Source organism: Calidris pugnax, unplaced genomic scaffold (assembly GCF_001431845.1).
Source record: "Calidris pugnax isolate Ruff unplaced genomic scaffold, ASM143184v1 scaffold11, whole genome shotgun sequence".
NCBI lineage: Eukaryota > Metazoa > Chordata > Aves > Charadriiformes > Scolopacidae > Calidris > Calidris pugnax.
Genome location: NW_015090803.1, coordinates 8,946,598 through 8,969,493, shown reverse-complemented (window position 1 = coordinate 8,969,493; position 22,896 = coordinate 8,946,598). Strand labels below are relative to the sequence as shown.

At 40.9% G+C, this 22,896-nt stretch overlaps 2 protein-coding genes across 2 annotated transcripts in view; one reads left to right on the top strand and one right to left on the bottom strand.

Annotated features, from left to right (window-relative positions):
* Nucleotides 1-3,722, top strand: part of WIPF3 (WAS/WASL interacting protein family member 3) — a 37,422-nt gene extending 33,700 nt beyond the window's left edge. The window contains exons 6-9 of the mRNA XM_014937629.1: nt 3-207; nt 1,744-1,890; nt 2,582-2,683; nt 3,585-3,722. Of these exons, the coding sequence (XP_014793115.1) occupies nt 3-207; nt 1,744-1,890; nt 2,582-2,683; nt 3,585-3,625 (495 nt within the window). The 3' untranslated portion in view covers nt 3,626-3,722. The remainder of the gene's footprint in view (nt 1-2; nt 208-1,743; nt 1,891-2,581; nt 2,684-3,584) is intronic.
* Nucleotides 3,723-9,354: 5,632 nt separating this feature from the next.
* Nucleotides 9,355-22,896, bottom strand: part of SCRN1 (secernin 1) — a 48,608-nt gene continuing 35,066 nt past the window's right edge. Inside the window, exons 4-9 of the mRNA XM_014937874.1 lie at nt 20,782-20,984; nt 17,593-17,787; nt 15,826-15,991; nt 13,910-14,090; nt 11,793-11,952; nt 9,355-11,518 (exon numbers count right to left, since the gene is read on the bottom strand). Of these exons, the coding sequence (XP_014793360.1) occupies nt 11,794-11,952; nt 13,910-14,090; nt 15,826-15,991; nt 17,593-17,787; nt 20,782-20,984 (904 nt within the window). The 3' untranslated portion in view covers nt 9,355-11,518; nt 11,793. The remainder of the gene's footprint in view (nt 11,519-11,792; nt 11,953-13,909; nt 14,091-15,825; nt 15,992-17,592; nt 17,788-20,781; nt 20,985-22,896) is intronic.

Below are 22,896 nucleotides of genomic sequence, written 5' to 3'. Positions count from 1 at the left end.
AGACCCCAAACAGGCTCTCCTTCCCACCCTCCCCAGCCTTTAGCACTGCTGAGCTGCCCCCTCCGCTGCCCCCCAAGTCCCCCCACCTGCTGTCCCAGTTCCATAAGCCAAGCAGTATCCAGTCCATGCCGCTTCCTCCCACCCCCGGCCTCCCCCAGCCCACCACCGTGGTGGAGACCAGGAAGAAGAGACCCGGCCGAGGCGCAGGTGAGAGCAGCACATCCAGAGAAGGGAGGGTTTTTTTCTCCCTTTGGCTGGTGGGGAAATGGCACTGGTGGCTGGAGAGTTCGGGAGGGTGAGGATGAAGAGCAGACGTAGCAGGGGGGTGAAGTCCATCACGTGGGAGCAATACCTGCAGGTCGCACGACATGTAAGAGACATGATGCTGGCCACACATGTGGTAATAGTTCAATCGGTCATTCTTGAGACCAACGTGCTGGTCGGTGAAAGCAACATTTCAGGACCACTGGGCTGCTGCTCGTGTTTGTGTTGGCGTCAGTGTGTCTCCAGCAGTGCAATGGCTGAGCTCAGGAGTGGTCTCCTAACAGTCTCTGGTAGGGCAGCAGAGTGTACGCCACCATGGCCACCAGATCTGCAGTGGCTGGAGTGCCAGCCTCCCCATGACATCCCTCTGCTGCTGTACCCATGCAGTCTGGAGCAATATTGGCAATGGCTGGGAAATGTTACAGTGGAGAATGAAACAAAGATGGGGCAGCTACAGCCATAGACGAGCAAAGGCAAATACAGATGCAGCCCTCTGCTTTGAAACACAGGGGAGCAGCCAGTGCCTCCCATGGCCAGGCTGGCAGGGCCAAAGGTTTCTCTGACTACTTGGGAGGCAGGGCTATTAGCTAGTGTTCCCCTGAGCAGATGGTAGAAGGAACTTTTATCAGCCCGCTGTGATATAATGACAATAATAAAAAAAATTGAGCCTATATCTGTGTGGGCTTGAGAAATGAAGACAGCTACTTAATAAGGAACATCTGAAGAGAATGTTCTGTACCCTGTATTTTAGCAGCCAGCTGTCGAGAGAAAGATTACTGGTTGCCTTTGACAGCCATGGGGGAAAGGCCGTGTAAGTACAGATCAGGTGCTTCGTGACGGTGATTAATGCTGCTCGGGAACTGCCTGAGGAGCTGTGACGTTGTCGAGGTGCCTGTTTCTCATGGTAGTTCAACTTTTGAGATTTCCATAAGATTAGCCTGTCTTTCTCTTGGGGGAGAAGCAGTTTTGAGAGGCTGTGAACTTGGAGGCCTTGGGCTCCCTCCCCCTTACAAAGTTCCTGTGGTAGAACTTTGATGGCTCTTGCAACTCCTCAGTGAAATGCACAAGAATAATGGTGATTCTACTGTGTAGCTGCCAAAGTGTCAGGAAATTATTTTCTTTTTAGAGATACCACCTAGGATGGTTGGGTTTGGTTTTTGTTTTTTTTTTTCTTAAAGAAACTGCTTGTTCTTATGAAAGTGGAAGGATAGTCCTCCCCTCCAGACTGGGGCAAAACCATACTTCAGAATGTCAGACTTCCCTAGAACTAGAAATAGCAAGCCAGCTCCGGTAATGACTTAAATTTAATACTTAATTTATATCCATGGTCAGGCTTGACAAACAGCAGCTACGAAGCTGGGTAGGTTTGCCCCAACCATTGCATTCCTCCTCCACTGCCTCCACTTTTGTGCAAAGCTTATTCTCGGGTGTGTTAAGTCCTGGTGATGTTTATGTGCTGCTTTGCTGCTTCTTTTCAAGGAGTTGGTGCTGGGAAGCTCGTCACACCTCCACAGCCACCAGCAAGGTCACCAACAACCGAACTTACGAGCAAGTCTGGAGTCTCAGCCTGGGCTGCAGCTCACGACCCCTACCCACCGCTTAAAAACGGAAATATGCACATCATTGGTAATGTCATCTAAATTACATCTCTTACCCTTAGTTAATAATTATAGTACAAAAGCCTGCGTGTGTCTCAGACCTCAAAATCTCATTTGAGACTTTCTCATGTCAGTAACAGGGCAGTATAACTAGACACATTAGAAATATTTTTGTACAACCTTATACAATGAGAGAAAATAAAGGCTTTTTCACAAAGATTTTGAATCATCCAGTAGACATGAAAAGCATGTGCTACCTGCAAAATTATTTGAGTTGTGAAACGTTGCTGTAGTGTGCTTCTATTACCATTCTTAAAACCAGTTCATGGACATTTAGTAGCTTCAATCCTATAGAGCAAAGACTGCTAAGAATTATTTTTGTGATCTGATGAATTGGCCGTTCATTCTTTCTTAGATCTAAATGGCTTGAAAACCACCTAGGAATATCTCCATTACCACAGTATCACCAATGCAGAGAACTGGAATGGCAGTCAGAAGTTTAACTTTTCAGTTAGTAGCAGGCAGGTTCGCAATTATGCCAGAAACTTGGATGGCTCACAGAAGTACTCATTGAGATTGATAGTGGCTCATCCCATGTAAGCAATTCCAGGGGGAAAAAAGTCAGCATTTTTAATTGAAATTACTTGTGGCAATGTGTGGGGTTTTTCATTTTTCAGTATGTAACAGAGACTAATGTTTATTTCCCTGAAATTTCTCAGATGACTTCGAATCGAAATTCACTTTCCATTCTGTGGAAGATTTCCCCCCACCTGATGAATTCAAGCCATTTCAGAAAATATACCCCAGCAAGATAGCTAGGGGTAAGTATATAAACATGAGAAGGTGGGATAATTATCCAGTAGGATTAAAAACACAGAATTATAATAAGGAACAGAAATAACTATTAATGTGAAGAACTGGGTTGCTAGCATAGGCACAGGGAGGAGTCGGATTTGTTACAGTGGTAACAGGGACCAAAGATACTTAAAAGTACTTAATTAATTACTTTAAAGTCTCAGTAGCTATAAATAAAACACTGTGGCTCAAAACACAGTCTGTGTTCTTTAGATTGTTGAATTTGAAGAGCCCTGTTAAAAGCAGTGATGTCACATAAACAGACTTGGGCAGGTACCGAGCTGGGGTTTTTTGTTCATGAACTTGTGAAAGAAAGGTGACCTGATCCATGTCTTCCATCTCGTGTTTTGATTGAAATCCTATGCACGGCGTTTTACACACCTGAATAACAAAGGGACTTGGTACCTGAACCTTGTCAGGAAAGCAATGAATGAACAAACCTTGCTTCCCTTCCACCTTTTAACTTAGAAACTTGGCATCAGGTCACTGTTGTAGGAGCAGAAGTTTATCTGTCCAGCTTTGAAAACTGGTAGTTGAAGGTGCCAGAAGATTTCGTGCCCACATTCTGCTTTTTTATAAACCCCAGTCTTTTCTGTATTATTAGATCAAGTATTTATCTCCAACATTTTCCTTAAGTCTTTTTTGGTTTCCATGCCAAGGTACTTTGCATGACTTTTCATAGTGGCCTCAGTCAGTCTAAATTATCTGCCATCTTAGGAAAGATGCTTTTGCTGAGGGGCTACAAAGCATGAACAATATAGATACACATATGTAAGGGTAGGAGATAAATGCAGCATCCCTGCTGTAGAACTGCATCCAAAATATGTATTTGTCACCTCTTATTAAACCTGTCCTATCTGTTTACAGATCCATCTAAAAATCCTCCATTAAGAACACATGTGAGATGAGAAGAGTCTTCTGATCCTCTCTGGATTAGTATTAAAAAAGAACAACATGAAGATAACGTATAAAACAGAAGGGGTCCCCATGACAGTGAGAGAGATTATATTTGAATTGCAAGTGCTGCAATGTTAACATTTCCATAAACTGGAAAAGTGGCGTAAATGACACTTTTTGAACTGAGCTACATACTATAGGAATGTTATTACAGGCTTTTAAGTTATTGTATATAAGTGGATATTTTTTAAGCAAAGCAGCCTAAAATTTAAATTCTTTGTAGTGTTGAAATGATTCTCATTCTTGTCATGCTGACAGATGTTACCTCAGAATACTTTTTTGCTTTACCCGCCTGTAGTTCATTTTTCCCCTTCAATCATAATTTTAAATTTTTTTGGAAATTCTCCAGTTATTATTCAGACCTTTTTCAATGAATTATCAGAAACTAAAGTGCTACCACTAGTCTCTTCATATGTTCCTTCACTTCTTCTATTCTGCCTGTCCTCAGATTGCAGCAGAATGTCACTTTCATGAACAGATGGGCCCACAATCCTTTTCTCGTCAAGCACAAAGAGGAAAGAGATGAGCAGGAGCCGTGGCTGCTGTTGAGCCTACCTCCTATTGATTACAGATCCTTATAGGATAGTGTCTGAAGAAGCCCAGCTGGGAAGGGTGATCATGGACTTGACAAAGAAGACAGAACTTTTCCAAACTGGAAGAAAAGAAAGTTGTTCTACTATAAGAAAAAAAAAAAAATAATAGTGTGTGTGAATACACATGCCATGAAATATATATGTAAGGGGCACATGTCCTGTCTTTTCCTGCTGGCAAAGTGAGTATTTACCATTTGTGTGACAGACTGTCTTTACCCAGCAATTAGGAGGCCTTTGGAAGAGGAGTCCAACACCTACGTTCTAAACAGGCAACTAGAGCTACTATTGTTCACCCATAGCAGCAGTGAGGATTCGTTATCCAAAATACACCACATGGAACAAGCAGTCCCTGAAGGGCTTGTTCCCTTGAATACAGCTGGTTGAAAAAAGTAACAGCCTAGCAGTGGACAAGACTTGAGCTTCTGTTTTTAAAATGCAGCCTGGGGTAAGGTCCTTGGATCACAGATGTTCAGATGTGGTTGTAAGATGTCTCTATCTGGCAAGAATTACCCTTATTCTTGTGCATTTCTCTGCATTAGGAGGAGTATTGCCAGCTAATTGAGGGAAGTGATCCTTCCTCTCTGCTCTGCACTGGTGAGGCCACACCTGGAGTACTGCATCCAGTTTTGGGCTCCCCAGTACAAGGGAGACATGGACATGTTAGCGAGAGCCCAACAAAGGTCCAGTGGAGCATCCCTCCTGTGAGGAGAGGCTGGGAGAGCTGGGGTTGTTTAGTCTGGAGAAAAGGAGGCTGAGGGGAGACCTTATTGCTCTCTACAACTACCTGAAAGGAGGGTGTAGAGAGGTGGGGGTCAGTCTCTTCTCCCATGTAGCAGGTGATAGGATGAGAGGAAATGGCCCTGAGTTGTACCAGGGGAGGTTTATATTGAGTTGAATTTGAAGAGCCCTGTTAAAAGCAGTGATGTCACATAAACAGACTTGGGCAGGTACCGAGCTGGGGTTTTTTGTTCATGAACTTGTGAAAGAAAGGTGACCTGATCCATGTCTTCCATCTCGTGTTTTGATTGAAATCCTATGCACGGCGTTTTACACACCTGAATAACAAAGGGACTTGGTACCTGAACCTTGTCAGGAAAGCAATGAATGAACAAACCTTGCTTCCCTTCCACCTTTTAACTTAGAAACTTGGCATCAGGTCACTGTCGTAGGAGCAGAAGTTTATCTGTCCAGCTTTGAAAACTGGTAGTTGAAGGTGCCAGAAGATTTCGTGCCCACATTCTGCTTTTTTATAAACCCCAGTCTTTTCTGTATTATTAGATCAAGTATTTATCTCCAACATTTTCCTTAAGTCTTTTTTGGTTTCCATACTTTGCATGACTTTTCATAGTGGCCTCAGTCAGTCTAAATTATCTGCCATCTTAGGAAAGATGCTTTTGCTGAGGGGCTACAAAGCATGAACAATATAGATACACATATGTAAGGGTAGGAGATAAATGCAGCATCCCTGCTGTAGAACTGCATCCAAAATATGTATTTGTCACCTCTTATTAAACCTGTCCTATCTGTTTACAGATCCATCTAAAAATCCTCCATTAAGAACACATGTGAGATGAGAAGAGTCTTCTGATCCTCTCTGGATTAGTATTAAAAAAGAACAACATGAAGATAACGTATAAAACAGAAGGGGTCCCCATTACAGTGAGAGAGATTATATTTGAATTGCAAGTGCTGCAATGTTAACATTTCCATAAACTGGAAAAGTGGTGTAAATGACACTTTTTGAACTGAGCTACATACTATAGGAATGTTATTACAGGCTTTTAAGTTATTGTATATAAGTGGATATTTTTTAAGCAAAGCAGCCTAAAATTTAAATTCTTTGTAGTGTTGAAATGATTCTCATTCTTGTCATGCTGACAGATGTTACCTCAGAATACTTTTTTGCTTTACCCGCCTGTAGTTCATTTTTCCCCTTCAATCATAATTTTAAATTTTTTTGGAAATTCTCCAGTTATTATTCAGACCTTTTTCAATGAATTATCAGAAACTAAAGTGCTACCACTAGTCTCTTCATATGTTCCTTCACTTCTTCTATTCTGCCTGTCCTCAGATTGCAGCAGAATGTCACTTTCATGAACAGATGGGCCCACAATCCTTTTCTCGTCAAGCACAAAGAGGAAAGAGATGAGAAGGAGCCGTGGCTGCTGTTGAGCCTACCTCCTATTGATTACAGATCCTTATAGGATAGTGTCTGAAGAAGCCCAGCTGGGAAGGGTGATCATGGACTTGACAAAGAAGACAGAACTTTTCCAAACTGGAAGAAAAGAAAGTTGTTCTACTATAAGAAAAAAAAAAAAATAATAGTGTGTGTGAATACACATGCCATGAAATATATATGTAAGGGGCACATGTCCTGTCTTTTCCTGCTGGCAAAGTGAGTATTTACCATTTGTGTGACAGACTGTCTTTACCCAGCAATTAGGAGGCCTTTGGAAGAGGAGTCCAACACCTACGTTCTAAACAGGCAACTAGAGCTACTATTGTTCACCCATAGCAGCAGTGAGGATTCGTTATCCAAAATACACCACATGGAACAAGCAGTCCCTGAAGGGCTTGTTCCCTTGAATACAGCTGGTTGAAAAAAGTAACAGCCTAGCAGTGGACAAGACTTGAGCTTCTGTTTTTAAAATGCAGCCTGGGGTAAGGTCTTTGGATCACAGATGTTCAGATGTGGTTGTAAGATGTCTCTATCTGGCAAGAATTACCCTTATTCTTGTGCATTTCTCTGCATTAGGAGGAGTATTGCCAGCTAATTGAGGGAAGTGATCCTTCCTCTCTGCTCTGCACTGGTGAGGCCACACCTGGAGTACTGCATCCAGTTTTGGGCTCCCCAGTACAAGGGAGACATGGACATGTTAGCGAGAGCCCAACAAAGGTCCAGTGGAGCATTCCTCCTGTATGTAAGGGGCACATGTCCTGTCTTTTCCTGCTGGCAAAGTGAGTATTTACCATTTGTGTGACAGACTGTCTTTACCCAGCAATTAGGAGGCCTTTGGAAGAGGAGTCCAACACCTACGTTCTAAACAGGCAACTAGAGCTACTATTGTTCACCCGTAGCAGCAGTGAGGATTCGTTATCCAAAATACACCACATGGAACAAGCAGTCCCTGAAGGGCTTGTTCCCTTGAATACAGCTGGTTGAAAAAAGTAACAGCCTAGCAGTGGACAAGACTTGAGCTTCTGTTTTTAAAATGCAGCCTGGGGTAAGGTCCTTGGATCACAGATGTTCAGATGTGGTTGTAAGATGTCTCTATCTGGCAAGAATTACCCTTATTCTTGTGCATTTCTCTGCATTAGGAGGAGTATTGCCAGCTAATTGAGGGAAGTGATCCTTCCTCTCTGCTCTGCACTGGTGAGGCCACACCTGGAGTACTGCATCCAGTTTTGGGCTCCCCAGTACAAGGGAGACATGGACATGTTAGCGAGAGCCCAACAAAGGTCCAGTGGAGCATCCCTCCTGTGAGGAGAGGCTGGGAGAGCTGGGGTTGTTTAGTCTGGAGAAAAGGAGGCTGAGGGGAGACCTTATTGCTCTCTACAACTACCTGAAAGGAGGGTGTAGAGAGGTGGGGGTCAGTCTCTTCTCCCATGTAGCAGGTGATAGGATGAGAGGAAATGGCCCTGAGTTGTACCAGGGGAGGTTTATATTGAATGGCCTCGAGTTGTACCAGGGGAGGTTTATATTGAATATTGGGAAAAATTTCCGGAGGTTTATATTGAGTATTAGGAAAAATTTCCTCACTGAAAGGGTTGTGGAGCATTGGAACAGGCTGCCCAGGTCACCATCCCTAGAGGTATTTAAGACAGGTAGATGTGGTGCCTAGGTGCACAGGTTAGTGGTGGACTTGGCAGTGTTAGGTTTACAGTTGGATTTGATTTTAAAGGTCTTTTCCAACCTAAATGATTCTATAATTCACCAGCTTCCAAAAGGGCACTACTGTTCCAGGGTGAGCCTGGTGCTAACAGCCAGGCTATTTACAGTTATTACATTAATTTATATAACCATAAACCTAAATGATTCTATAATTCACCAGCTTCCAAAAGGGCACTACGGTTCCAGGGTGAGCCTGGTGCTAACAGCCAGGCTATTTACAGTTATTACATTAGTTTATATTCCCCCCAGCTGCAGCTCTAACAACGTTATAGATCCCAGGTGAAGATCATTCCCCATGGCCATGCCTTTGAACAAAACTATTTGGAAAAGACAGGTAACTGCATCTTTACAAGTCTCTGCTTTTCTCTTAGTTCTTGCAACAGCTCAGTTATGCTATAGCTCCTCTCATACACACGTGCACACTCGTGGTGTGGAGATGGTGTAGGGGTAAGAAGCTCTTCACCTGTAGGACTCTAAGAAAACATCACTAGTCTTTTTCTAGCCTATTGTACCACCTTGCTGTACATCATGTGAAAAGAAAAAAAAATTAGTGATTCTTGACTTACTGTCACTGTCATTATTACAGTTACTTGATAAATATGCATGAATATAGTGCTAAGCAGGGGTCAGCATATACATTGCTTCTCAAACAACTGGGAAAGTTTAATACTGCTTTGAAGAATATTTTGTTATAGTACTATTAAAGGTGACTTAGTGTTTGTTCTCATTTGTTCTGGAATTTGTGTACTGCTCTGAAATAAGTACCTTCACAAGGATTTTAAAACTACTTAATGCTATACTACCTGCCAGGAGATATCTAAAGGAGAAAATATTTTACTCCTGTTTTTATTACGATTAGGGTTACTTTAGAAGCAAACAATGTCTTTTAGGGATTAAAAGGTTGCTATTACCTGGAGATGGAGAAAATCACACTGTCTGTCACCCAGCAGCAGCTGGTCCCAACTAATCCCAGCTGTGTCCTTCCACTGAGCCACAGCTGTGCTCAACACCACTGGAAGTTTTAAGACCATAGGGAGTCTCTGGTTTCTCAAAGTCCTAGGACTAGTGATTGCGCTCCAGCAAATTGCTGTAGCACAGTTTTGTGTTTGGTGGTGGGTTTTGTGGGGTTTTTTTAAGCATACTACACATATGAAGCAAAAGCAACATACTATTACAAAATTACTACCTGGATCACTGTGCTCAAAACAATTTATTAGTTCTGTCATATAAGCAGTTCCAAATAAGGACATAAATTCCCACAAGATAACTGCAAGTGTTGGTGTCTCCTTTCCTAAGAAACAGGCAAATACAATATATTCTGGTTTTAGCAGGAACACCCTCTTCTTTCATCTTGCCTCCCTCCCAACTCTCAAATGTTAGAGATCTGAGTTGTGCAAAAGAGCTGTGTGAAGTGGTATATCCTAATTGTGGCCCTCGGGATGGGGCAATCATTTTATCCCTCTTCTCCCCTTGTTCGCAAATATCCAGCTACTCCTGTCAAAATTCAAAGTGCTCAGAAAGAAACAGCTTATAGAAGCAGCTCTGAAGTTCAACACGTGTTAAGTGTACTCTGATTGAGAGTATTTTTATCCAAAGTACCCTTTCATTCCAAAAGTGGATTTCATGGGAAATCCATTTGCTTCAGTTGTGGGCAGTTGGCAAAAGCACACTGCTCTTTCCGCTGGCTTCATCCAGCACAAGACCCTCTGAAAAGAAGTGTGCTCCTTGTAGTCAGATGAAGGCAAGGCAGACAAAAGTTTTAGGGTTTACTTGCCTATTTTCTCCTTCCCTTACCTCCATTTTCAGAATACCTAGGCACAGGAGCTGTTCCTGTAATAGAGAGCACGGGAGGAGTATATTGGGAATCAGAAGATTATTAGGTAGGCCATTAAAAAAAAAAAAATCTTCATGCTTGTTTTCTGTAAATGAAAAGGTCCAGTGTTTTCTTGTCCTACTGCCAATTGTCATACAAGGCAACAACACCAAAGTAATGAGTCTGAATGGAACAATTTCATAAATTTGGAGAATGCAGTGTGCCAATATGGCAATGACTGTTTCCCTGATGCACAGCTCTTACAGTTCCAAGTTGAGGTGTTGCTGCCTTCTAAGGGGCTTTTATTTCCCCATTGCAAAAGTCTGTGGTTCTTCACCATCTCCTTCCCTGAGCAGTGAAGCATTTTAATAAGGGAAGTGAAGTTAAAGACATTGCCTTCTTGTCTGAACTTCCTGTTAAAAAAAACCCCAACTATCTTTGCATGGCACAGGAAGCAGCATTTACTGGTTTAATTATTAAAGTGTTTGCCCTATGTCACTTCTACAAGAAGAAAATACATGAAAAGCAGGTCTGTCTGTGAGACTGTCGTGGAAGGGAAGCATGCTGCACAACTGCACTTAATATAAGGAAGCGTAAGACAGTCATTTCTAAGCCTAACCAGTTGGATTGCCACACCCACCAGTAACTCACTGGTCCTTAATTATTCATTGGCCATGTATGCTCACCACAGAGATTATCAGGAACTGTTCAGCAATACAAAGGCAGAAAGAAGGAGAACAGTCAGGTATTGGATCAATGCCCAGCATCTATTCCCTAAAAAAACCAAATTTGTAGCTTGTGTATAAATATGACTCCTTATTAATTGCATCCTAAGAGCCAATAGTTTATGTACAGACATCTGAAGCATCCAGGCTGGCTCTGCATTTTAATTCTCAGTATAAAAACAGCAGCCAGGTGTGTTACCAACACAAGCTTCCCTAAGTTGGGTGCAGGTGAAGGCAGAACTTAACCTGGGGGACCCAATTCTGATCATTTGTACAGGCATAACGTCAGCTGCTGAGTGACTGTAACCAGATGTGCCCATATGAAGCCAGTACAGCAAGGTCAAGGACCAGGACTTACCTTCCTGCCCCCTCAAAACCGGGATTCCAACTCTATCGTTCTTTGTATGAATTAGCAAGAAGAGAAAAATGCAAGTCAGCTTTGCTGCAAGCCTAGTCCTGAGCAATAGAGGAAACAACAGATTGCTTTCAATGACGATATGGCAGTTAGCCTGATGAAGTTAATCTTTGCTTTAATTGGTTGCCCAACATACATATTTAAACATTCTGTACTAAATTAGCCAGCATGCACACAGTAATTGGACCAGTCGGTGACTTTCTCCTTTCACTATATACATACACAAACAGGAACACCACAAGATTGGACAAAGGAAAGCAATTTGTTAACCGGATACAGCTAGCAAGTAACATTTTTTTTCCTCTAGGAATGTTTTTCCTGCAATTTCACAAGTGTGAAGACTTTCTTTCAAGGCTTGAAGAGCTTTGCAGTCTTCCAGAGAAAAGGCTAACAATAGCCACCGTAGCTGAAATGAGATAAAATTCATTTAAAATCCATTCCGAGCAAGAGTGAAATTGAAAAAAAAAAAACTTGCCTGTAGTGTAGTATAAGGAAAAGGGGCTTTGGAGACAATCCGAGCAGATGCACTGAGGTAGAAAGGTGGCTTTGGACCCGATTCTGAACACCCTTAGCTTAGTGTAAAAGAGAAGGAGGAGGATCAGAATCGGATCCAACATTTCACATTCACCGATACCTGGTACCAGAAAATCAGTATCTAAAGAATTGAAGTGTTTGCTTACTTTATTTGAAGAACTTTAGTTCTGTGTCAACACAGTCATAGAAAAGATCCACTACTTCAGCAGGATCCAGAACCTCTGTACGAGTAAGGATATCTTCCATTGCTTCTAAACCTTGTTTTTCAAGCTCTAACATGATCCTCATCAGTTTCTGGCCTTTATCCTAAAGGCATGAAACAACCAAACTCAATTAACCAGCAAACAGGCATATTAAAGCATTTTACTGTTCTCTTTTGTTATGGGGATCTTTTCAAGTATTTTTAAAAATGATAAAGACTTCTTAAGCAAAAACTATTTCTGGTAATAGCTTTTTGGATGGTCAAAGGCTAAAAGGAATAGTGCTGGACACTTTATGCATTAATAACCAAGAAGCAGTTGCTGAGTTTAAATCAGAGAAGGAAGATGGAGTGAAAGATGGATAGAGGAAAATGGTGTAAGGCTTGTACACAAGACAGGTAAAGCAACGTCTTAAGCCTATACACCCACAGACAGAACTGTAAGAGAAGACTAGAAGCCCTGGGGATCGTACAGATCGTGGTACGTACACCTGTATCGCTCAGGTCATCACCTGCAAAATGATAATTAGATCTGAAATGATGTGTAAAGTAACAGCATTAAGACTCCAGATCCCAGAGAAGGCTGTGTGTGTCATTCTGACTTTTCCATGTTTCTGGGCAGGAGAGTCACTCCTGATGGCGGCATCATTTTGTTTTATCCAGACGTTATTTAAAGTCTCCTTTTTTTTTCTTTTTTTTTTAATGGAAAGGTGCTGGTTTGTTTAGCTTGCCGCTTTCAAAATTGAATTCCAGAACAAAAGGGCATTTAGAATGAGTGACAGTTCTCAGCTTTCCAGGATTTATACCAGCATTTGTGCAGAGGGAGCAGGGCACCTAAGCTAAGGTTTAGGCTCTCCAGCGGGCAGTTTCTATAGCATGAACTCTGACTAAAAGCTATGTTTCCTTTTCTACCACAACTCTTGGTGTCACACCACCATGGGATTGTAACAGGGAAGATGCTAAAATACCTCTGCCCTAAATCAGCATCTCACATTATGCTATGGGAGACAGATTGAGTCAGTGTTACCACAGAGGCCACAGACTTTAAATTAAACCATCCCAAGGGATTAAATACCACATCTAGCCAAAACTCTGTTTAAATGAAGTTTGTACTAGGAAGGTTACCATGGTTTCCTGAATCGCTAATGGATAAGTCTGAATGGTGTTATGATCTTAGCAAGACGCTGACCTACCCAAATACACACAGAGGAAAACTGCAGAAAAGCAAGTCCTCTGTGGAAGCTCAACATGACTACGTGGGTCTTCCACAAATTGCCCAAAATACAAACACCAGCATGACTGGCATGTCCTGGTGATCTGTCCATCTGTGTTACTTCCTTATAACCAGTTATCCATTTTACTGCTGTGGTTGTAATTGCAAATGTCAAACGAACAGTTACCAAAGTGCTTGCACTATGACAGCAAGAGTTATATCTCAATCAATTGGGAAAGCTGTACAGAACAATTCCCTTCCTGCCTTTATTTATTCCAGAATTTATTCCCGTAAGAGATCTTCAACACTTTAGATTTTTACATTGGCAGGTTTTCAGCCTTCCGGTATCTGTTGCACAGCTCTGGAAAGTAGCCTTTCTTCTCACATGGCATTTTCAGTTAATTCTTACAAATTAGCAGAAGTGCATTAAAATGAGACTTGCAAAGCCATCACATGCAAATTATTGCATGCAAAAAACCTCTCAAACTACATACTTCTTAATCCAGCATATAAATTAAATTACACCATTCCTGTCATCATCCTATCATATTATTCTGATACCACGTTGCACTAGCATCCAGTGTTCAATAATCACTTGAAAAGACAATCTACACAATGGGGACTGAACAAGCTTGTCAGTTTGACTTTTCACTTTGTGAAAGTAATGGAGCAGAGCAACACTCAGGGTAAAAAAAAAAAACCCTATGCAGAATAGATTGTCCTTCAGAGGGCATCATTATCCAAGCTAAACCAGGAAGGAGTCTAAGAGCATTCAGAGAATTTTTTTCAGTGAGTGACTTTGAAGTAAATTATGGAGTTTGGAATCTACTTCTTTAATTCCAGGTTCTTACCTGATCATTCTCAAGGAGAGATCGGGCCCACTCATGTGCCTTGTACAATTCGTGCCTGCGATCAGGTTTCTCCTGGAATCGAGGTATCTTTTTAGCAGGATCATCATTGCCAAAAGACGGAGACTGTACTTTTGGTACTAATTTGACATCATCAACAAAAATAAAGGGTTTAAATATGGACCTGAAAGAGATGAGAATTACTGCTTGCAGCAATAAGAGTGATTTTTATATATGTTATTTAAATGTTCATTAGGCTATTTTAAAACAGCAGGTACAGACCAGCATAAGTAATTAATCTACAGTAGGCACAGACTAGGTTAGAGAGTTGGTACTTGGGTGGTGCCACCTCTCCTTCTCCTCCCAGATTTAATTGTCATTAAAATCACAAATACACACTTGCGTGGACCAGGGAAGATTACATACCTTGCTCAATATCAGAGGATTTGGCATATAACCAGCAGCAATTTAGATTCTTATATTAAGGGGGGCAGGGAGGAAAGACATAGCTACCAGTATTGCGACACTTCTCAAACAACTTCAACACTGAGATTGGATCTGAACTCCAGAGAGAGAGAGAGGAGAAAGAAAAAAAAGCCACACCCAAACAAAAAAAAAATCAAAAACAGCAATCCAGGATCTTCATTCCTGAGAATCATTTAGTAGGTATTGGCAAGTGCACGGAGAAACTGCCCTTCTCCCCTTTAGATATACAGCAAAGCAGCACCCTGCATTCTGCTGCAAAGCAGCTGCCAGAAGTGCAAGACTTCTGCAAAACGTGATTAATAACCCCTGCCTGCATACAGTCAGCAGGCTCATTGCTGCAACCCTTTCCATCACTGTCACGAAGCCTTGCTGACTAAGAGTTTATGTGACTCACTAGCTGCACTTAATGCTTTTTTTAACGCATTAGAGTGTGAAGGAATGCAAGAAAGGCCCTTCAGTTTTTTTTACAGCTACAGTCTCCACCTTTAAAAAGGTGAGAAAACCCACCAAAACAAGTTGAAGCCTCGCTCCTTCTTATCTCAAAGGATTTGCATCAAGTCAGTGAAAAGTTTCGGTAAGCAAGCTCAAACTCCATACTTAACCCTGAAAGTTTGAGTTGCATAATGCAGGGTGGGTGGACAGTCCCTTTGGCATGGATCACTTCTGTGGCCCCCAGTAGAACCTAATGCTAGTGACTGTCAGCTGCTCAAGGGCACCCATTTTTTTTCTCCCCATAACCTCTTTACCTCAATGCAAGTGGCAGATCTCCTGAATAAGTGCAAAAGGCTTAGTTTAATTTTTGTGAATCCCAGGTGGATTCTGTTTAAAACACAAGATAATTCATTAATTATTTGATGATGTGGCCCATGACTTCCCTTATCTACTCTGCTGCTTTCAACCAGAGAAGACCATAAGACCTGATTTAAACCAAGTGGAAATTGTCCCTCCAATAAAAACCACACTTGGGATACTTGAGAATTGCAGATGTATTGCTCAGTTAACTTTTTGATGTCATACAAGGCTACCTATACTACACACTCCCACCTTGCTATTTAGACACTATGTTTGTTTCAGTTTTGCACCTACCTCTATTCAAGAGAAGTGACTCAAATGCTCCCCAACCTCATAATCTCAGCAAAAACTCACTGGGAAGCAACTATGCTGGAGCAGTAGCTCCTGCGTCCTCCCTCAACTGCATTTACTCTAAAAGCTCTGAATTGAGGGCCTTTCAGCCCAGTGGTGTCCATTTAGAATTGCAGCAAGACACAGTTCAGTAACGCAGGACTGTCAGACTGCACACCAACAACTTCTGATTGCATTTCTGGTTAGAACACGCCTTTGAAGCATGTTCCAATTTGAGTAACAAGGTTTGTTTAGTGTCTTTCAACCCGTCACCAGCTCTTCCCCCAGGGAATCCCAGTGCTGTGGCTTACCTTGAAGGGTCTGGCGTGCCAGTGAAGTAGTGAACACAGGGAAAACTAGGGTCCTGAGGCAGGACAGACACTATGCTAGATGTCGTAAGGAAAGATTCAGAGTCTACACAGACACCGCTGTCCTTGTCACGCAGGACATCAATCATAGCTTGTGCAGAAACGTCACCTATACAAAGGGGAAAAAAAATATTCCTGAGTGTTCAATGGCTTGGATGCCAGGTAAGGATTCTAGCCTTGGCTCTGGCCTAATATGATCAGTGACACTCAGCATAGGCATGTCACAAATCCCAGTTAATAGTTTCTATTTAAACCCGGAATGAACTCACCTAGCTAGTAAGAGAGAACTGTAAGAAGAATTAATTAGGCATTACAATTGCTAAGCAGGGAGAAATGTCATTAAAAAGGTATTTTACAGGAAGAAGGCCATCCAAGCTGTAATATTGCTTTAGCAATCACTATGAACAGACTGCTTAGAGGAAAATGGGTGTTTTACATAAGAAGGTACCTCTACCCAAGCCCAGGCAGAATGGGAGCAGCCTGATCCCTCACTTCTCATCTATTTCCATTAGCTCTCAAGTCAAAATTTTGAAACATCATCTCGCATTCACAGGTGTTACAGCAGCAGAACTAGACTCTGAGATTTTTCTGCAAACCACTATCTACAAGAACCCCCTGTCCTCATTCTATTTCCTGCCTGTGTCTTATTGCAGTGTTCTCCTCAAGGCACCTCTGTATTTTCTTGCACTAGTCCTTTGGCAGGTGGGGCTTCTTCCCCAGCAGCTTCTCAAATCCTGCACTGACTCACCCTTCTTGCCTGGCTGGCTTGATACACCAGGAGACATGGAATGACCCAGCAGTCTGCAAGATTTGCAGCCTGTAGGGGCCCTGAGGCTTTTTAGTGCTATAGTCCAGGTTTATTAAGACCTTTCACCTACAGTCCTTCAGAATTACTCTATCTGCCTCTCAGACATTCTATAGCCTTATCAGGAATTCTTCATTGCAATAAATATTTCACCTGTACACTCTTCTTGACATTTGCCAACATGTGAGAATGCTAACTATCTAGTAAATTCACATCTGAACTAAAGGTTTTTTTATAAAAAGATTAATGCATACCATTTTTCACACACGAAAGAGCAGACACAAGAGCCATGCACTGCTGCAGACTGGCCATTTCAGAGCTATTCTGGCTAGCTGCAGTGAACTTAAATCATTAATAAATTTTGGTCTGGAAATAAACCCTTCCTTGGACTGGAGGCAATTGGCACATCGTCTGTTCTGGTAACTTTGTTCTGCTTGACAGTGAAAAAGGGACTTTAGTTTGCAACTGACTAGTATTACTCTTCCTTAAACTATGATATTAGTTCCTTTCCCAAAAGCCTAAGCAAACCTCCCAAAATGTAGAATTCATTGAGCTCATACCTTCATATGTGAGGCCATTTTATTTCTTTTTTAAATACTATATTTTTAGTAGAAGGTAGAGCCACTATAATTACACCAAAGTACAAATGTAGTGGCACATCATGCACATCAGAACAGCAATGAAGAAAGTTATTTTAAAATTTCAATCCTGTTTTAAAGCCTTAAACTTGAGGACAATATTAAGGGCTTCATCCTAACTCCTGGCAATTTTAGGGACAAGTCTTTGGTTCTTGTCTTCCTTTCCATATGGGTTATATGTAGAGTATTCTCATGTAGTTCTGGACAGAACACCTGGAATGAGGCAGTAGTGACTAAGAATCCTGCTGCACACACTTCGACACTTACCACCTTGCTTTTCTAGGCTCTCCTTGCCAGAAGAGCAGGCTAAATGGTCATCAGCAAGAGAGAACACTTGAGAAAAATTGAAGTCTGAGTCTCCGTTCCACCAGCCTTGACTTCTCACGTAATTCCTTAGTTCAGGATGCTCAGCATCAATTTTTGTAGTTAACGAAAGCTGATTGCAAATGCATTTCACCCCCTCTGTAGAAAGGGCCACATATTAAGAGAAAGCATTAATATAGTTTTTTTCTGGGAGAAGCTGGAAACAAATTAAACCACTGGTTAGGATGTGCATTTTGGCATGATTGCATAACTGCACAGACACAGAATTACCAGTCGCTGCAGGTTGCAGAACTCAGTTCTCTGTGCCCTACTTAAGTATTTACACTTAAATTGATTTGTGATTAATAGTGCTATTTAGTCAGAATACCAGTTTCACAATCCCTACCTCATACATTCTGACCACGAAGTTGTGATTAATAGTGCTATTTAGTCAGAATACCAGTTTCACAATCCCTACCTCATGCATTCTGACCATGAAGTAACAGCGGCCTCCAACGCCAAAGGCACTTGCCTGATTTTTTTTCTCCATGGTGTATTCCACTGTCACAACAAGGCTTGAGGTCTGATTTGATTTCAAAGCATATTTTGGCAAAGCTGTATTGAGTTTAATGACCCTTCTTTGCCCCTCAAAATTAAAAATGTAATTAGGAAAATGTTTTTAAAAGCTTACCAGTTGCTGTAAGCTTCCCAAATACAACTTTATTGTAAGCAGGAAGATAGGTTTAGATTAAACTTCATTTTTAATCTTAAATTTTAAAATGGCATGAAGTACGAAGAAACTGTAAGTAACGTTCAAAGAATATTAAGGGTTTTTTTAATTTGCTTTTCTCAAAAATACTGCAGTGCTTATATCCATATATCTACAGTATGACTAACAGTGGCTGCTGCAGATACTCCTCAGAGAGAATAAAGCAAATGCGTTGGAAGCCAGGGAAAGAGCTGATAAAGTAAATCTGTAAACTAAAATAAAAACAGATTCTGGAATTTGGCACAACTTTTTTCTTGAACAGAAACCAAAGCAGTATTTGTGAAAGTTATTAATACTGCCTTCCACAAAAGTGAACTTGCTTTCGTAATGCCTCACATATGCAAATTGAATGAGTAACGACAGTAGGAACTTCTGTGCATCAGTCTGCAAAGAAGTCACTGTCATTCAGCTCTGACTTATACTAGGTCACTGACAGTTTGTTCTCAGTCACGCTTTCAAACAGCATACCTGCCAGGGAATATTCTTGAGTGATAGGAATACTTGTGTTCGTATCTAGCTAGGGGAGCTACTCCTTAGGAGCTTGTTAGATAGTACATTTAGTAACTCACGTAAAATAGTATTTCATGGTTCTGATTCCTCTCAAAAAAAGAAAATCTCTCAAGCAAATAATTCTTCCACTCAGACTGAAGAACAGTAATAGGAAGGATTTTAAAGTGTTTATCCTTAAATTACAGTCAAAGAGTTGCCTGATAGACATTCACTATAACCTTTACAGAACTGCAGCAGTAATATTAGAAACAGAACAACTCTAAAGGACAGAGTCAGGAAAAAAATCCCTTCACACTGGGGAATGACACATTTTTCCCTGTTCTAGCAGCATTTGTGCATTCATTTGAAAGCTTAAGAGGCGTGCTTATGGTTGCAAAAAAGAACCCCCCTGTACAAAGTATGAAATCCAGAGTTCTTACATAGCCAGCAGCCTTTCCTCCTGGCAGCCTCAGCAGGCTGCAGGAGATGGAAACTACTCTATCTGCGGCTCACAGGGACCTCCTGAAGAGTAAAAATCAGAACAGAGCTGCAGTATCATTTCAAAAAGCTGCAAGCAGCAGATGAAGGCAACGGTTTATTTGCTGGGAAGAAGGACGTGAAGGTTATGTATTGCTGATGGAGCTAAAAAGGCCAAGTAAAACCCACTGTTCCTCAGATACCAGCCAGGCAGGTCAACAGGAGAAGGTGGGCTGTCACTGCATAATCCTGGGAACCCCAGGAGCCAGCTGCTTTCCAGAATTTAGATTTTATGAGGACAGCATTATCAGTCTTCCCTCCTCTATGTTTGGTATCTGTTGTGCTAGAAGACTTCCTTCATCTTGTGGGTATCCTTAAAGTGCAAGCTTTGCTTGGGAAAACACCATCCCTGCTACGGCAGCTGATTGACATTTGGTGGCACAAACTGACAATAGGCCACCACACAACACCACACAACCTGGTGGTATTTCTTCGCTTTGGTATTTTCAAAGATAAACCTCCCTCCTCCCCATATCTGCTATCTACTACCTTTTCAGTGGACGGGAAACAAAAAGAGAATTGAATGGATCTGTCATATCTCAAAGCACGGATTATAAGAATCCTCTTAAACTATCTGAATTTTTAATTCATTCACATGTGAGTAAATTTTAAAAAGCTTTACTCAAAAATAAAAATCCTTTCAAAACTAAAAACAGCAACTGGGAATTGATTAAGTATTTTACTTAATTAAACAATTATGTTATATTAAGGCAGCACATAGTTGCTCACAAAGTTTTAAGTAAGTTCAGCCACCAAGCCAGTGAAATCTAGAAGTTAGTTTGGCAGTTCTGGCTTCACACATATAGAAAAAGAAACTACCTACAAGTTTAAAGAGCAGAAAGGCATTGTTTTGCAGTGTCAGATAAGAAATGGGGATATGAGGAGACTATCTATTGCAGTAAAGCAACCAGGAGCAGCCCATTCAATTTACCACTCACCATAAGCTCTTTTCTCAAAGCTATCAATGCTTATCCTTTCATCTTAATATTTCAGTTTTGTAAGCAGAAATTTGGGCATTATCTCCATCAAAAAGACACTTGAAACATTCTAAACAGTAAATAAATCTGGGAAACCACAACACTTACCAAAGAAAAAAATTTAAGCGTGATGATTATTATACAGGTATACAGGTAAAAATCTCCAGCTTCACAGAAAATGCTAAGTTACATAGACAATGCAAATCAATATATATAAAAAAAAAATAAGAGTAGGATAAATATAGAAGGTTAAAATTCAATGACTTCATCAATCCTTTTCATAAATTAGTCACTAACTACGCAGTGACTGTAAGAGCAATTCTTCTAAGACAATTCTTTACAGCTTTATAGTGGGAGGTTTGCTGTGAGTGATAAACTGACCTGTGATTTTTTCTGCTGCCCAGTACTTTCCAGAAGTCTCCAGTATCCAGGCTTCGTTTCTATCCACAATCAAAAATGCACTTTGGAAAGTATGGCATGAACTCCCATCTTCATAATAATTTCCACCTTGTCCATGCTCTTCCAACAGAGCAACTATTACATCCAGCGCTTCTTTAGCTGTCGCACCTCTTTCTAGGCCAAGCCTATAAGGAAAGGGGAAAACAGAGATTCAGACAGACATGTAACAGTGAGGTGTCCATACATTATTAAACATCAGCACAGATATGGTTTTAAAATACCAAAGTGCCAGGTATGCTAGTGGAAGAATTCTTGTTTTAATGAGTTATTAGAATCACCGGATGAGATACTAAGTTTTTTGTTTGAAATCTTTATTTTCTATAGTGGTTCTTTATTGTCAAGCCTATCATAGTTGGGTTTTAGTATTTTTTAAAAAAAAGAGTCCAATTACCAACCAATGGCCTCAACTGCACTGTAAACATGCAATGCTCTATTTATCCCACCCCCAAGCAGACTGAATTTGAAGGACGATTTGCAAAGGTCTTTTTAAAGTAACAATTGTAGGCAAATTTACATTTCTGTACAGAATAGTGAGAAATTGCAAATTAATATTACCAGAGATCAAAAAAGGGAAGAAGTATTCAGTATTTCAATCTCTCTACAATCCCTCTTTCCCAATGCTCCAATATTTAATTGGCCATGGAAACTAGAAGTATGTTATCCTTTGATGCATATTGCATGCTGTAGACAGAAGCATTTGTGCACAGTCATGCTTCAGTGTTCCTGCAGAGGCTTCCTCAAAAAAAGTTTAACGATTAAACACCAGATACAGCTTTTTTCTGAACTGATAGTACCCATATGCCTAAACAACGTGATTTTAAAAAGAAGTTTGAGCAAAGTAAGGGTATTTTAGGGAAAAGTAAACTGAGACACACGAATAGGTTTTACAAAACTGTAGGGAATGACAATATCCTGCCTTGAATAAATGGGATGAAATAATCACTTGACATAATTTGCAGCCTTAATAAAGTCAACAATGAAAGGAGTAACCAGAAGAGTCCAAATCAGAGCTGCAAACGACTCCATTAGTTCCAAAATGCAATTACTGGTAACAAGGAAATTATTTTAAACAGCAGTATATCCATGCCTCCATTCTCTGGGAGAGCTACCTGGATCAGTCCAAAATTCCTCTCTGTTGGTTATATCGCCTTAATATTGTATCTTTCTCTAATATCTTTATGGACAAAGTCACTTTGATGGATAGTTCCAAGAAATTTACCTTTTTAAAGTGAAGTACTATACCATTCCATTTCCCTGGAAATCACATGACAAGAAAACACTATTCTGTCACTTTCTTAAAACCCACAGCACGCAAATCAGGTCCTGAGAACTTGAATACAAATTTATTGATCTAAATACTTGTCAACTTGGTCTCCGCACTGGGCCTGATCTATTAGATAGCTGGCCAGTATTAGGTTTGGTTTAGGTTGAATTATTGGAAACAAGTGTTTTCATCTCTCTCAGAAGCATCTATTTATCACTTAGGGACAAAGCAGAGCCAACAAGAATTTTAGGTTGAATTATTGGAAACAGTGTTTTCGTCTCTCTCAGAAGCATCTATTTATCACTTAGGGACAAAGCAGAGCCAACTAGAATTTTAGGTTCTAACTTACAGTGACAATTCCCCCACCACCTTCTTATTTTGCATTTGTAGAGTGTTTCACTCTCATCTTGTTTTTCTTATTAAACTTCTTTTGCATTCTTGACTTCATTTTTAGTTCCTATGCATTTATGTTATTCTTTTATTCTTTTCATCAGTGGTGCCATCGCTTTTTCAGAGCAATACAGAGATGCCAGTCTTAGCACACACCACAGACATCATTTAAAAGCCAGTTCAAAAGCATGTTTTATTTATTCCCTAAGAACACCTCTAAGAGCTGCCACTGCCCCAGGTAAATGAACAGGCCAACAGCTACCTTCAAGACCATACAGTCACGAGATTCAGTGACAAACTACTCTCTTCTCCCCAGTTTATGACCAAAAGCATCAGGCAATAATTAAGATCAAAACCTGCCAAGAGACATAACGTCACATAAA